Source organism: Haliaeetus leucocephalus, unplaced genomic scaffold (genome assembly GCF_000737465.1).
Source record: "Haliaeetus leucocephalus isolate CR32 unplaced genomic scaffold, Haliaeetus_leucocephalus-4.0 Scaffold1014, whole genome shotgun sequence".
Taxonomy (NCBI): domain Eukaryota; kingdom Metazoa; phylum Chordata; class Aves; order Accipitriformes; family Accipitridae; genus Haliaeetus; species Haliaeetus leucocephalus.
The window spans coordinates 3205600-3218903 of NW_010973450.1; the positions used below are offsets into that span (position 1 = coordinate 3205600).

Below are 13304 nucleotides of genomic sequence, written 5' to 3' on the forward strand. Positions count from 1 at the left end.
TGCTGATCCATACGTGAGTTCTTGCAACAGTATGAAATAGTTCTCAGAAGACAGCAATAAAACCTAAGAAATTTCACACAAAACAGTATTTTACAGGAATACAGTTAAAGCTGACAAGCAAAAATTTCATAACAGAAGAAATACCCAATTAACGTTACTGTACCACTAGTACAATATGTACTGTTCTGCCACTTGCGTGCCTGCATGTGAACACAGTGCGTAATAACAGTTACACAGACTGTTTTTGCATTGCTTTAAATTATAAGCTATGAATATATTTATTTTCCTTTTTTTCCTCATGTATTTCTAGAATAATTCTAATTATCCTTCAGATTTTATTTTTGTCAGTGGTGATTTGGGAATTACACTGAAAATAAATTCCCATTTCTTATGTCATAGTCCTAGAGAAACTAGGACACATGTAAAAGAAGTATCTAAATAAAGAGAATAAAGGTCTGAACCTCTGTCAAAATAATATGAATAAAGAAGAAGCATCACTGATTATCTTGGCAGTGCAGAAATGAAGAGGACTTGTTTTCTGATAAAAAATACATAAAGATTAAGAAAAATCTGCCTCAAATTCTCAGTCACAATTGATCAATGTCATTACTCAGAAATTACAGGAATAAAAATACAAGGTGGATCCACTTTTCTTATAACTGGTACTACAAAGTATAGATGGCCCGAGCTAACTTAAAAAAGCTATCTGAAGGTTTCAAATTCACATGTCCTGGAGAACAATGAACTGTAACATAGTTAAGCAAAATATGTACTTCTGTGTATTTTAGCCTTCCGGTTTTATAGAGCTTCTTATATAGAAAGACTGGATGAAAAGTAAATGAAGTCAGAGAAATTAATGCACACAGAGGAGACACAAATTTTATGTATTTGTGTTCTTTGTAGACAATTTAAACATTGTTTATAAACGTTAAGATTTTCTTTTAAAATAATAAACTTCTAGTACTCTGGCCAGGGAGATTAGTGTTGAACATAAATTGCTGCATTCTGTGCAATTTCCACTGTCTGACTCTCTCATACCTGCAAATCTCTTTCACACAGGACATTAGTCTTCAATCCAAGAATAAACAATTTCTTTTCATGCTAATTAGCCCTGAAAGCAAGGCTTTTCCTCTTCATGTGCCACAGTAGAAACTAAGTTTGAGAAAGAGTTCTGGGCAAAGGTGAAGGGTCTCTGCTTGGGGCCCACATATAGTTTTAATGAGCTAATATGAATGTCTTAAAGCAGAAACTGTTTTATCTGCTGGTTTCACTTCTAAAACACAGGATTAATTCTAACATTTCTGCTCGATCATCTGGCTGTCCTGAGGTGCATTTATTACAGTTACAGGGCAGCAACAAACAATATTCATCAACATCTTTTATGTCTCTGTCATGCACTTGCAGAGCACAGAGTCTAATTAGCATTGCGAGAGGAAAAGGTGACAGGACACACTTTGACTCCTGAAGCATCCCGGTTTGAAAGCGATGACAGGCATTGCTGACTGTGATGAGCCAATTGTAAAACACACATCTTCAGACCCACAGCATGGGGCTTGACGGCAGCATGAGGTGAATTAGCTGTCTCTTTGGGGCACAGATGACTCCAGCGTGCTGGCATTTTCCGTACTGCTGAACCTCGTTATGCTTGGCTGTTGGAAGCTATTCGGGAGAGCAGAGATGGTGATCAAAGAAAGGGCACAATCCTCTCTGGGTGCAAACGTCTCAGTTCTGTAAGCCGAGCTCTAACATGTTAGCATGAGTGGGTTTGACAGTCAGAAGAAGCAGGATCTGGCGGATTGAAATAGCCTGGTAATTGCTTTCTGTATTTTTGTAGGAAGCAGCGACTAATTATGTCAGCCTGGAAAAGTGCAAATCCCTGTTCCTTATTTGTGGAGCACTGCTGATAGGCCAATTTTCTCTTTGTTAAGCAGATTATGTTCCAGGATACTGAACCTGCAGGGTTTGCTGTTTTCTTCAAGTTGTTCCTTGATTTATCCCTACTTCCACTTTCACAGTAGCGAAGGATTTTCACTTCTCTAGTTCCTAAGAGTCAGCAATTAAGAAAACAAACTGTTTCCTGAGTCTTCAATTGTCTTCTCTGCTCCTCTTATAGTAGATTAAATTTCATTAAAAGTCATCTTCTGCCCTGTGAAAGGCATCCATGAGGCAGTCTGGGCTAATATCTTAGCAGAAGGTAAACTTCTAGCAATCTTTCCATTATTATACATAATCCATACCACCTTTTTCCTTTCAAAGGTACATGGAATATTCTTCTTCCTCATAGTTATAAAGCACCAGAGATTGAAACAGAATTTTAAAAGTGTAAGGATACAAGAAAATTTAGTTAAAAAAAAAGAGAAATATTTTCAATTTGATGACATTGATGAAGACTTTTTTGAAATAAGTTTTAGATAAAGCACATACAGGCAGACTGATGTGGCCTTTTGGAGAAAAAATATGTATTATTTGGATGGATTATTCAGTTTTCCAGTGCTTTCCCCTTGTATTGTTTTCACTTTTTACACCATGTACTGAAATCCAACCATAATTTTACCAACTAGGATTTTACTGAAAAAGAGTAAGTACCCAAATGACCACGCCATTTCGACTCCAGTGTCTACAGCTAAAAGCTATTCAGGTATCTAAAACCTCCCCAGGACAATTGGGAGTGACACATTAAATAACTTGGTAAATCTAATTTTGGTGTCTGATCCTGCCAAATTGTTCATGTCCACAATTGTGGCCGTGTGCTGTGTTGCTCTGAAGGCCCGTTCACTTGAGCACAGTTATGCACACCAAGGAACAAACACCTCCACCTTGGGTTTGAGGAAGCAAGGAAGAATCCATGCTAAAATAGCAATAGTCTACAAAATTAAACAACAAAAAAAAATGCTGAAAAAAGATAAAGACACTTGCAAATTTTATACCTGTGCCTAGACAGAAAGAAAAGAGAGCGTTTCTTAACAGACACGTTTGAATGTCATGTACTTCTTAAAGCAATTACAGAAAAGACTGTAATACTTCCTAGTACTGTAATTCCTCTGGAGACACTTTTGTCACAGTCAAAGGATACACTGAATGTTCTCAAATTTGCCTTTTCAAAGGATCACTTAACAAGGCAGGAACTATTTTCTTCTTCAGAACGCTCTTAATTAATTATCTGATGTCTGTAGAAAATGTATTATTAGATTTTAAAGGGTATTTTCTCTTACTATAGCTAATTTGGATCTTACTCACCAAATACATGCCTATGCTGAAAAGAAATGCAGTGAAATGCTGGGCACCGGTTACTTGAAGCACTCTGCTCTGAGGGCGGCTGCTGGCCCTGTGGGCTGGCTGGGACGCGTGGCCGCTCGCTCCACCTGAGGTAAGAGACACGGACGGGAAGAGGCTCATCTGAGTAAAACCACTTCTGTTTTGGAAAACGTGGAATAAAATATGAGCATAAAGCCCCCCAAGCTGTTCACATTGCACCTCTGCTGCTAGAGAAGGGGAGAGGGTGTGGGCTGGCAGAGTCGTGAGGAGGGTGGATGCAGCAACAGCCACCAACACCGTGTAAGCGGAATTTCCGAGACCTGTGTGATTGCTCTCACTCTGTCACTGTCGCGGACACAATTTTTCTTCTCACGCTACGCCCACACTGCATTTTTCCTCTCACGATATGCCCACGACCTGCGCCGACCCTCGCTCCTTAAGCCTTCCCGCCCGGCGTTTCCCCGGGACTACCGGCCCCAGCGGCCCTTGCGCCGCCCTCCCGCCGCTTCTGGCGCCTCCGTGGCGCGGGGGCTGCTGGGGCTTGTAGGCAGCTGCCGCCTCGGTGGGGCCTGGAGCGGTGCCCGCGCCTCCTCGACGTCTCTCGGCCGGCTGGCGGCCCGAGGGAGCCGGCGGGGGGACACTGGCTGTGTTACCTTGTAGGGCAGGTGCTGCTGGCTGCCCGGGGCGGAGGGAGCGACGCGAAGCAGCAGCACAGGGTGAGGCACGGGCCGGTAGCTGCGGGAAGCCCAGTGGGGACGCTGAGGGGGCTGTGAGGGGCCGGCGGGAAGGCTGAGGAGATGTGAGGAGCCGGTGGGAAGGCTGAGGAGATGTGAGGGGCAGGCGGGAAGGCTGAGGAGACGTGAGGAGCTAGCGGGAAGGCTGAGGAGATGTGAGGGGCAGGCGGGAAGGCTGAGGAGGCGGGGAGGGCCAGCAGCCCAAGAGTACCCCTGTGGGCTTGGCTGTGGCAAACAATGCCGCAGGTGCTGAGGAGATTTTTGGAGAGCTGGCCTTCTCCCCTTGCTTGTAATGAAAAGATGAGATCTGTGTGAGTTGGTTTTTGGTTTTTTGGTGGTGTTTTTTTTCTCTTTTGGGTTCATTTTGTGGCAATGAGTGCATAGTGACTCCTGCTTGCCCTTCACAAAGTAAGGACCAAGGGCTCCTGCCTGGCAGAGACGCTGTGCCCCTTGCCAGCCGACTGGCTGGGCTGTTTTCTCCGAGCAAGGCCGGGTCTCCTGGTAACGGCTGGATGAGGAGCTATACTCTGCTGAAATACTGAATTCAGCTTTGAGAACTTTTTTTGGGGGGTGGTAAAAGCTTCGGGTAGGCTTTCGATGCCACAGCTGAAATTACAGAGGATGTGAGTGAGAATTTGTTGTTCTTGCCCAGGAAGGGACACCCATTTTGGTAACTGCCTTAGTTAAAGCAAGACAAAAATCACTGAGCTCATCCTTTCATCTTGCATATTTTCTTAAAAAAACCCCAAATTTTTAATTTCTTGTCTTTCCTCCTGGAAACCAGCTCCTTGGACCTCACCCTATGCTAATTTATCTTACAGAGAAATCATCTGTACAGTGCACCAGTTCTGGTGGATTCTTAGCCCTTGCAAAGTATGTGTTGACACCTGAGAGAGAGAACCAAGCACACAGCTATTACCTTTTTGATGATCCATAAGTGGAATGTTCTTTTGCATATTCCAAACCCACTGCACTGTTTCCTGTGGTTTCAGCATTAGATGTGGGAGGGTTTCATGCTGCAATGATTTAAAATTAATTATTGCCCATTAAAGAGCCCTTGTTTGCCTTTTTTGCAGCTGGGCTAAGTCATGAAGGCTTTGGGATTCCCTCAATGCCTGTGACAGAATCAGGCAGCTGAGTGTCTTCCTGGAAAAGGGATGAAGCATTAATGGAGCACATTGGGAGTGCAGCTGTTGCTATCCTGAGCCTGTATATAGAAACCCTCTACTCCACACACATGTGGGAGACAACTGTATTTGCTGGCAGCACAGCTGAAGTTTGCAGTAGCTTTTTGTCATCTCTCGAGACCCACTTGCTGCAGGAGTACTCGGGAGTCAGCTTCAGAGTTCTTAATTAAAGGTGGAATTTCACTGAAGTATGTAGTTGAAATGTTTACTCAGACTGTTCACCAGAGGTGCTTATACTTCTGATCTGAATGAGGAGGGGAAAAGAAACAAGAGGAGATGGCAGTGCAGGAGGATGTGATGTCCCTGACCAGTGCTAATGGGAAGTCCCCGATTCCCATCCTGTGGCACTCTACTGTGGTGTCACTTTTAGCAGGGCATCCTGATGTAATTTTCTGTGTACCCGACAAATAGGCTAATGACAGGAAGTATGATTTTAGAATAGTTTACAGAATAAATAATCCGGTTGAGAAAATGCACTTTTTTTTTTAAAGTCCTATGTTAATAAGTTCTTCCATAGTATTTGATATATGCTTGTCATATGACTGTCATTGTGCATATGATTTGCTGTATGCATGTAAAAATGTCTAAAATAAAGAAGAACCACAGCTATTTCTCTACTAAAAGCTAAATGAAATTTCTTCTCCTTACTGCTTCAGTCAGTTCTTTGTATAATGTGCTGAAAGTCTGCAAGATAGCTAGGGTTGTATCACCCCTGTTTTAAAATAAAACTACAGAATGAGCCTGGAAGTTAGAGAACGGGAGAATCTTGGTCTTAGGAGAACTCCCAGTTTAATCAGCTCCTGGGCCCAGGCTGGGCATTCAGCTCTGCAACCCACAGTCGTGGCTTTAAATCTGTACAGTTCTAGATTTTAAACTTTTAGGCAGCTTTTCCTTTTCAGTTATAGTTGCTTCACACCTGAAACAACATCTGTTACATGTTGAGTGATACCACAGCATGGACAACACTGGGGAAAAGAACTGAAACTCATAAACATTGTTAACAGTATAGAGAAGAGGGAGAAAGCAGAGCTTAGCAGCTCAGTGCAGGAACACATAGCTTCCCTTATCTTTTCTATTCCTAAATGACCCATCCTCAGTTCAGAAAGGGATGTGAAAGTCTGCCAGGTGAAGGAACAATGCACAGGCTGGAGCTGGAAAATGTGGTGAATTTGAACCACACTTAGAGAAGAACCCCTGACCTTGGTGAGAGACCAGGCATGCAAGGACTGCTGGGACACTGGTGGGCAGAAGAAACTTGCTTTGCTCGAGTTGCCTGTGCATCAGTGGTAGCTAAATAAAAAACTATGCGAGTGAGCTGTATAGTAAGATAAAAAGCAATTGCAACTGGGAAGGCCTAGGTTCACTGCTCTTCACAACTGACATGCTTAACTGTCCAACTTCTATGAAACGCTCAGTTTGCGACATATTAAATGGTACGATACCATCTTACTTCAAGTTGAAATAGTCTGTGCCTAATCCTTCTGGGCCAACTCTGCATACTCCTTGTGCTTTTGGAGATCACTAGCCTCCATAGTTTTCACTTACTTAATTATCTGTCTTGATGTAGAATTAAAAATGTTCCTGAACTTGTCTAGCCAGATGTGGGGAAGCATGTTGGGAAATCGTATGACTCTTGCAGACAACAATGTAATAATTAAAATGTGTTATTTGCATTACAAATGGCAGTAAGTCAAGCCCTTATAAACTGGAGCCAGGATACATTCCTCATCGAGATACATTCCTCATCTAGTTGTTACGTGGTGTCATACAGCCTGATTCCAGGCGTGATACCGCTCCAGATAAACCTGTCATCTGGTGCCAGGATTTGTGGGGCCGCATGCTGGATATTTTACACCAGAACAGAGCCTTTTTAAGAACTGGCCTGTTCTACACTATAGGGCAGTTTTTCTTCTTTCCAAGAACAGTAGCGTATATTCTGTAGCTTATTTGGTGCAGCTTAATTGTATTGGCAAGCCAAGCTAACAGCTGATTATACGAGCCATTCCTTATTGCTGGGTTTCTTTCCCTATGCCGTGAAGCTGGTGCTCAGGTGTCTTGAGGACAGATGATGACTATCAGAGGCTGCAGATGTTCATAGGAGGAGGTTGGCACCACTGTTTGTGTAGCAGGTTAAGCTCATCTTTGGGCTGCCTTGGCCTGCCCAACCTCCCACCACCTCCCTGTCCTTGTCATGTGTTTCCTTCCCGTCCCTTCCTCCAGCACTTGTGGTTGTGTGGTCAGGCTGTGCACAGACTGAGGGTGCTGGCACATCTTTGTCCTGCCAGGCCTGACTAGTTCCGTGATGTGTCCTCCCTCCCAGCGCGAGGGGATGGCAGGAAGAGGTTGCCGAGCCGAGCAGAACCACATTCCGGACTTGAAGCTGCAGCCAGAAGAGCTTGTACTAGTGCACATGCAGCTGATGGCTGTCGCGCAGAGCTGCAGCAGGCTGCCTCCCCAGTATGTTAATAATTCATCGGCGATGTTGCTTCTTTCCATTCTTTCTAAGCAGTGCTGGAGCCAAAATGGATCAAACTGATCTGTCTTCTTGGAAAGAAGAAAAAGTATGCTATTACAACAAAACAAACTTGTCTGTGCCTTGCTTTGTGTGGATAGATGGATGGGGTAGATTAGAAAGCTGTCCTGATCACCTTGACTTTCTGCTTCCATTATTTTCCAGTGTCTAAATTTTAAGTGGACCGATAAAGGACTCACCACAGTGTATAGATGTGAGGCAGAGATATTTCAGGCATTTTTAGCTCAGTCTTCTACGGAAATGAGGCTTATTTTCTTTCATTACCTCTCTCCCTCTGTACTCCCACATACCATACTTTTTAACCCATGGCCAGTTTCAGTTAAATCAGAAAAAGAACTACTGAAATCAAAGATATGGATTTTGTCAAAAGAGATGATCAAGAAAAGAAAAGCAGCATTATTACATAGTCCTTACTAGACTGCAGAGAAGCTACACAGAAGACAGCCATTCTGAAGCCAAATGCAGAGCAAATGCCTCAGTATGGGTTTACACCTTATTAGACATCAGAGGATCCCATTATAAGGCATGAAATAATAGGAAAAAAACCCTTACTTCTGCTTATGGAGCTAATCTGCTAAATCCTGTATAAACCAGAAGTAGCTGCTTTTCCATATGGGGAACCTCACTGAACTTAAAAAAAGGGAGGCTGGTGATTTCCTTTAGTGCAGTGGTAATTTGAATGTTTCTGGTTTGCTCTTTTAATTCATGTTTCCCTTGCTAGGAAGAAGTATGCTGTGTCACTGTATGATTTTTATATGGCTGTGTTTGAATTTGTTTGGCTGGAAACCACAGTGAGAAGGAGTAAAAATAGGTTTTGAAATTTAATTGTGTGGGCAACATGATCAAGAGACCTGAAAACAAGGGACCAGCCCCTCAGGGACAGAGTGCTATTCAGGAGAGTCTCTTTGGAGACTGCTCTTCGGAGTTAAGATCTTTGCAAAAAAGCTTTCTCCATGCATCTGCAGTCATCCGTCACAGCATTTTACCAAATGTAGCAGTATGTTTTTGTCTGGGTTTTTTGGTGGTGATGGTGGTTTGTTTTTTTTAATCTTGAAGACTATTTCTGTTTCTTCCCTGTGTGGGGAAAAGTGTCTTAAAGCACATAGGGTACAACCGCCTTAAGAGGTAGGCATTTCAGGCAAATCTTGTATTCTGCGTGGAGCTACACACATCTGATTACGAATTGTGAAAGGTATTCACGAGTTCTTATTTCCCCTTGGGGTAGAAGCTGGGAAAAGCAGCAGGAGTGGCTGCTCAGAAAGCGAGGAGAGGATGCCTGGGGGCTTTACATACCACCGTCCAAGACCTGCTTACAGCATTAGGTTGGGAATGGATTCTGCTTACCCCAGCGTTTAATTTCTGTGAAATTGCCTGATCTTCTGCACTGTCACCTACCTCTTTTGCAATGGCTCTCAGCTGTCAGGTAAAAACTTTATGAAGCTGTTAGAACTAAAGCAAAGCCAGGCAAGTCTCACTTTCTGCATTGTTTCAACTCGGGGAATTTGTTATTGAAAGAACTAGTGGAGAATTATTGAAAAGAATGAAAACATCTGTACAGTTTTGTGCACTTGAGAACGGCAGAAATACCGACCCGAGTTTTCCTGGCTTTTATGCAGATGTTTTTTGGAGATGATTCAGAGAGCATGGAGGTGACAGCCCTGCCTTCAGCTGCCCTGGTAATCAGTGCTCTGCTGCTGCATCTTGCTAAAGGATTCAGAAGAGGCTGATCTACCTCACAGGGAAGGTGAGTAACATGAAGCAGGGATTCTGGCCTGCCAAGAATGTGGGCACTGTGGTAGTCAAATGTTGTTTCTCCTGTGTATATGTTGTTTCTCACCAACATCTTCATGGAAAAAAAAACCCCTAAACCCCTCCTCATCGTACCCCAGCCCTCCATACTCCATTGAAATATGTAGCTGAGAAAGTCTGGTTGAAAGTAGAAACTCTTGAGATAAGAATCCTGCAGCAGTACTCCAGGGCAATTATATTTCACATTTGATGAGTCCACTCTCTAAACCCCAACCTCAGTTATATCTTCCAGATGTAGTAGTTCGTCCAGCTTGGGAGATGCACTCCTGTGGCAGATGCCTGGCTCTGCAGGAGAAAGGTAAGGCATAGGGCATATTGACTACTGCTGCCAGGGGCAGTGGTTTACTGTTTCTGAATTTTCTATGGAAAGTGGACAGTTTTTAAACAGAAAATTTTATTTTGTTGAAAACTGTGGGGAAAAAAAAAGGTTGAGGGAGCAGGTCAGCATTTACTAATATATCAGCTCAGGCTGTGTTTAGTAAGGAAGGGTTGAAAGAAGGTGAGGTTCAGATGCCTTAGACATTGCTTGTGGCATATTCTCCCAGAATGAAGCTGATTCATATTTGGAAATGATTTGACTGCAGGCAGATAGTTTAGAACATAATATATTATGCAGATTTCTACCGAATTTACTTGTCCAATTAGATCATTAAAATGCCTCAAGCATTGTGGCTTGGTTTTATTTTGTAGCATTTTTAAGAAAAACTCACCATCTTTTCCTTGTAGAAATCTTGTCCACATACTCTCTTCACCCTGGGGTTTCTGGATGAGGACGACTGAGGTGTGTATATGGGGCTGGGAGATACCGATGCAGAGAAGACGGAACTGTTTGAAAGTGGCATTAATCAAAGGTTGCAGGAGGTGGTGGCTTCACCAGAGACTTTCCTGTGACATATTAATTGAGCTACATTTTTGTGGCTACTTAACTCTGACATCATATTTTTGCATGGACATTAAATGGCACCTTGTAGGAACTCTGGCAGCCTGCATTGTAAAGTCCCACAGAAACAGAGATTTTTTTTGAGATTTGAAACTAAGGAAGGCAATAATTGTAAACATTTTTTGCTGATTGTCCTAAATAGTATTTCAGCCTTGTATGTTCCTCCCTACCTGCAGTTCTTCAACTTTGACTTTGTACAAATTATCAAATTAATGCTATCATGAGAGTGCGGTACTGAGCCAGATGATGGCTGTCCTTGTTGCATAATGCAGACAGCTTCGGCCAGAGGAGTTTTTAGCAATAGTGAAGAAGGGCGGAGTATGCAGGACACACACTCTATAATTGAGGATCAAAGCTAATTGTTTCTGCTTCTCAATCTGTACATGAGCTGTTCAGCTGCAAAAGGCAGAAGTGTGAGGAAGCATCTCTCATCTAGATACTTTGTCATCAGAGAGAAGTGAAGAGGTAAGTTCTACTTTTTGCAAAATCCATTTTTTGTAAGGAAAGTCTTTCCTCAAAGTAGCTTGGCAATACATTTGATGGTAAGAGGCTTAAGTATAACCTGGATTTAGTAAAAACTGCAAGAAATATACAGAAATATGACAGATATAGCAAGGATATTGCTGAAAGTAGTTAATAATAATTCTCAACTACAGAAGCATTACCTAGTCTGTCTCACCTGTTGGACAGAAAAGAGGTGTGGAAGCTATGGAAGTAAAGTGGAAAAGGTGAGGCAATTTTTTTCTAAAAACTTTAGGAAGGGCTTTTGTTCAGATAAAATCCCACTCTATATAGATCTGTGAAGTTGCATTTAATTTCTGTGGAATAAGTTTTTTTCTGCAGATCTTGACACCACCAAAAGTTCTTAACTTTCCAATTAAAAAGAGGGGAATCACAGGTTTTGTTTTGTCTCCTCACATTTGCCAAATGACAGGAAGCACCAGTAACTGAAATAGTCCTGTTTTCCCTTTAACTCTCCAGCTCTGTATTCTGGTGACTATATAATGTAACACTTAATAATTATTAGTGCTAATTTGAACACAAAGCTTTAAAATAAAGTTATGTGTTTACATTCTGGCAACAGATCAATCTCTGTTGTAGAAGTAGCTGGATAATCTGTATATAGTTTCCTTTTATTGTAGTTCTGTATGTGTGGTATTCTGCATTCTCCCAGTTTGCATTCCAGCAGCATGAGACATAAAATTCAGTCTACAGTAGTAGAAATCAGACTTCTAGCCAAGTTCTATGTCAAAATCTATGAATGGTGAAGGAGAGAGGGTTTGAAATGCTTTTTGAATTACGCTGCTTCAACAGAGTCTTAAATAATCCTGTGCAAAGCAAAGTTATGAAAGTAGAGTTTGGCTTGGAGAACGGAATTGCAACAGTTGGGTAACCAATTTCTGGGAAATAGATATTGTGGAACCTCCTTGGTAAATAACAGTGCCCAGTACATAGTGGTCTAAATTGGACTGTCATGTTCAGAACTGAATGTAGGAAGGGAAAAAGGAATACGAATCAAGCCTTTTATGGCATAGGGTAAAAGGATGACTCATGCTAGTCTGTTACTATCTGATCATGTTTTATGCTTTAAAATGTATTTGCAGTCTTGGGGTTTTAGCTCTCTTGTGTTTTCAATACATCATTTACTAAAAATAGTATGCGCAAACTGAATAGCATGGAGCTGCTGCCCATACGATGTTTTTATGTATCTTTGCCTTTTTCTTTTTTGTGAGGTTTCTATTTCTACTAACTATCCTTTATTGTAATAGGGAGGGCTTTCAGAAGTGGCACAAAGCTGAAGATGGATATTAAAAGCCTGAAGAACTACCTCTATTGGCTGTACTGCCAGTTTGAACTAATCACCTGCAGCTATCTCATGGAGCCCTGGGAAAAACTGCTTTTCTACACTTTCAACATTACTATGTTAGTTATGGTATTATACACTGCTTACATCTTTGTCCCTGTCCACATTAGCACGGCTTTTCAATTCTTCTTGCACTTACTTGGAAACCAACATGAAAATACTGTTTCTGTTGTGAAGTAACATTGGCAACCTGACACTGACTTTTGGATCAAGGAACTGTTTTTCTTAACACTCCATTTTTGTTTAGAAACAGGTTCAGGGTGTGCGCAAACACTGTTTTATTCTGCAGTATCTCTTAATGTTCTTCTGTATTCTGGGACTCTCTGACAGCAAATTATTTTGCCAAAACAATTTCAATCAGTCCTTGTTTTTATTGTTTGACTGACTGCTTCTTAAAGAGCTTTCAATTTTAAAGACTGGCTGGAGTTACGAAGCTGGGTTTGGTACAGAAACGACTGTGCTGTGTATTTTTTTATTCCAGGGAGATCTCCTTGGATATTGAGCGGTTTTCATCTTGAGAAATTATATGGCATACATTTGTTCTTGTCTGCCATAGCTTTGCTGATAGGAGAGATGTGTGCACAAAAGGTTTTGCACACTACACAGCTATAAGCTGCTTCTCTAAGCTTGGTATGCATGTATTTATAGAATGATTTTATTATTTATTTAGTTCCCTCAGTTATTTAATACAATGAATTACTTGACTGCTTCATCATCATTGTGCAAATAATGCAGTTAATTTATTAAAAATGTGGGGATTTACTTCCATGAAAATTTAGAATAAAATTATCATATTATTGAACTTTATAAAAAGAGATAATTTTTGTTTTATTTTTAGAAGACTGGTAAAGCATGCATATCATATACAGAACATGAAACTACATTTTCAGTTGTGGTAGGGACATCTCGGTTGAAAACCAATAAAATCCCTACTTGAAATACGATGTCTCTCCTTTTTTCCTAAACGCATCATTCCCCCTCT

The 13304-nt window shown here is 41.7% G+C and overlaps 1 protein-coding gene across 1 annotated transcript; it reads left to right on the forward strand.

The window, feature by feature from the left end:
- Window positions 1-12221: 12221 nt before the first annotated feature.
- Window positions 12222-12895, forward strand: LOC104842553 (serine palmitoyltransferase small subunit B-like). The gene has a single exon (XM_010584980.1). The coding sequence runs from the start codon at window positions 12260-12262 to the stop codon at window positions 12500-12502; it is 243 nt and encodes an 80-aa protein (XP_010583282.1). The 5' UTR covers window positions 12222-12259; the 3' UTR covers window positions 12503-12895.
- Window positions 12896-13304: the final 409 nt, after the last annotated feature.

Excerpts from the sequence above, each read along its gene's own strand:
- LOC104842553 (XM_010584980.1), top strand. The coding sequence starts at position 12,260 with ATGGATATTAAAAGCCTGAAGAACTACCTCTATTGGCTGTACTGCCAG.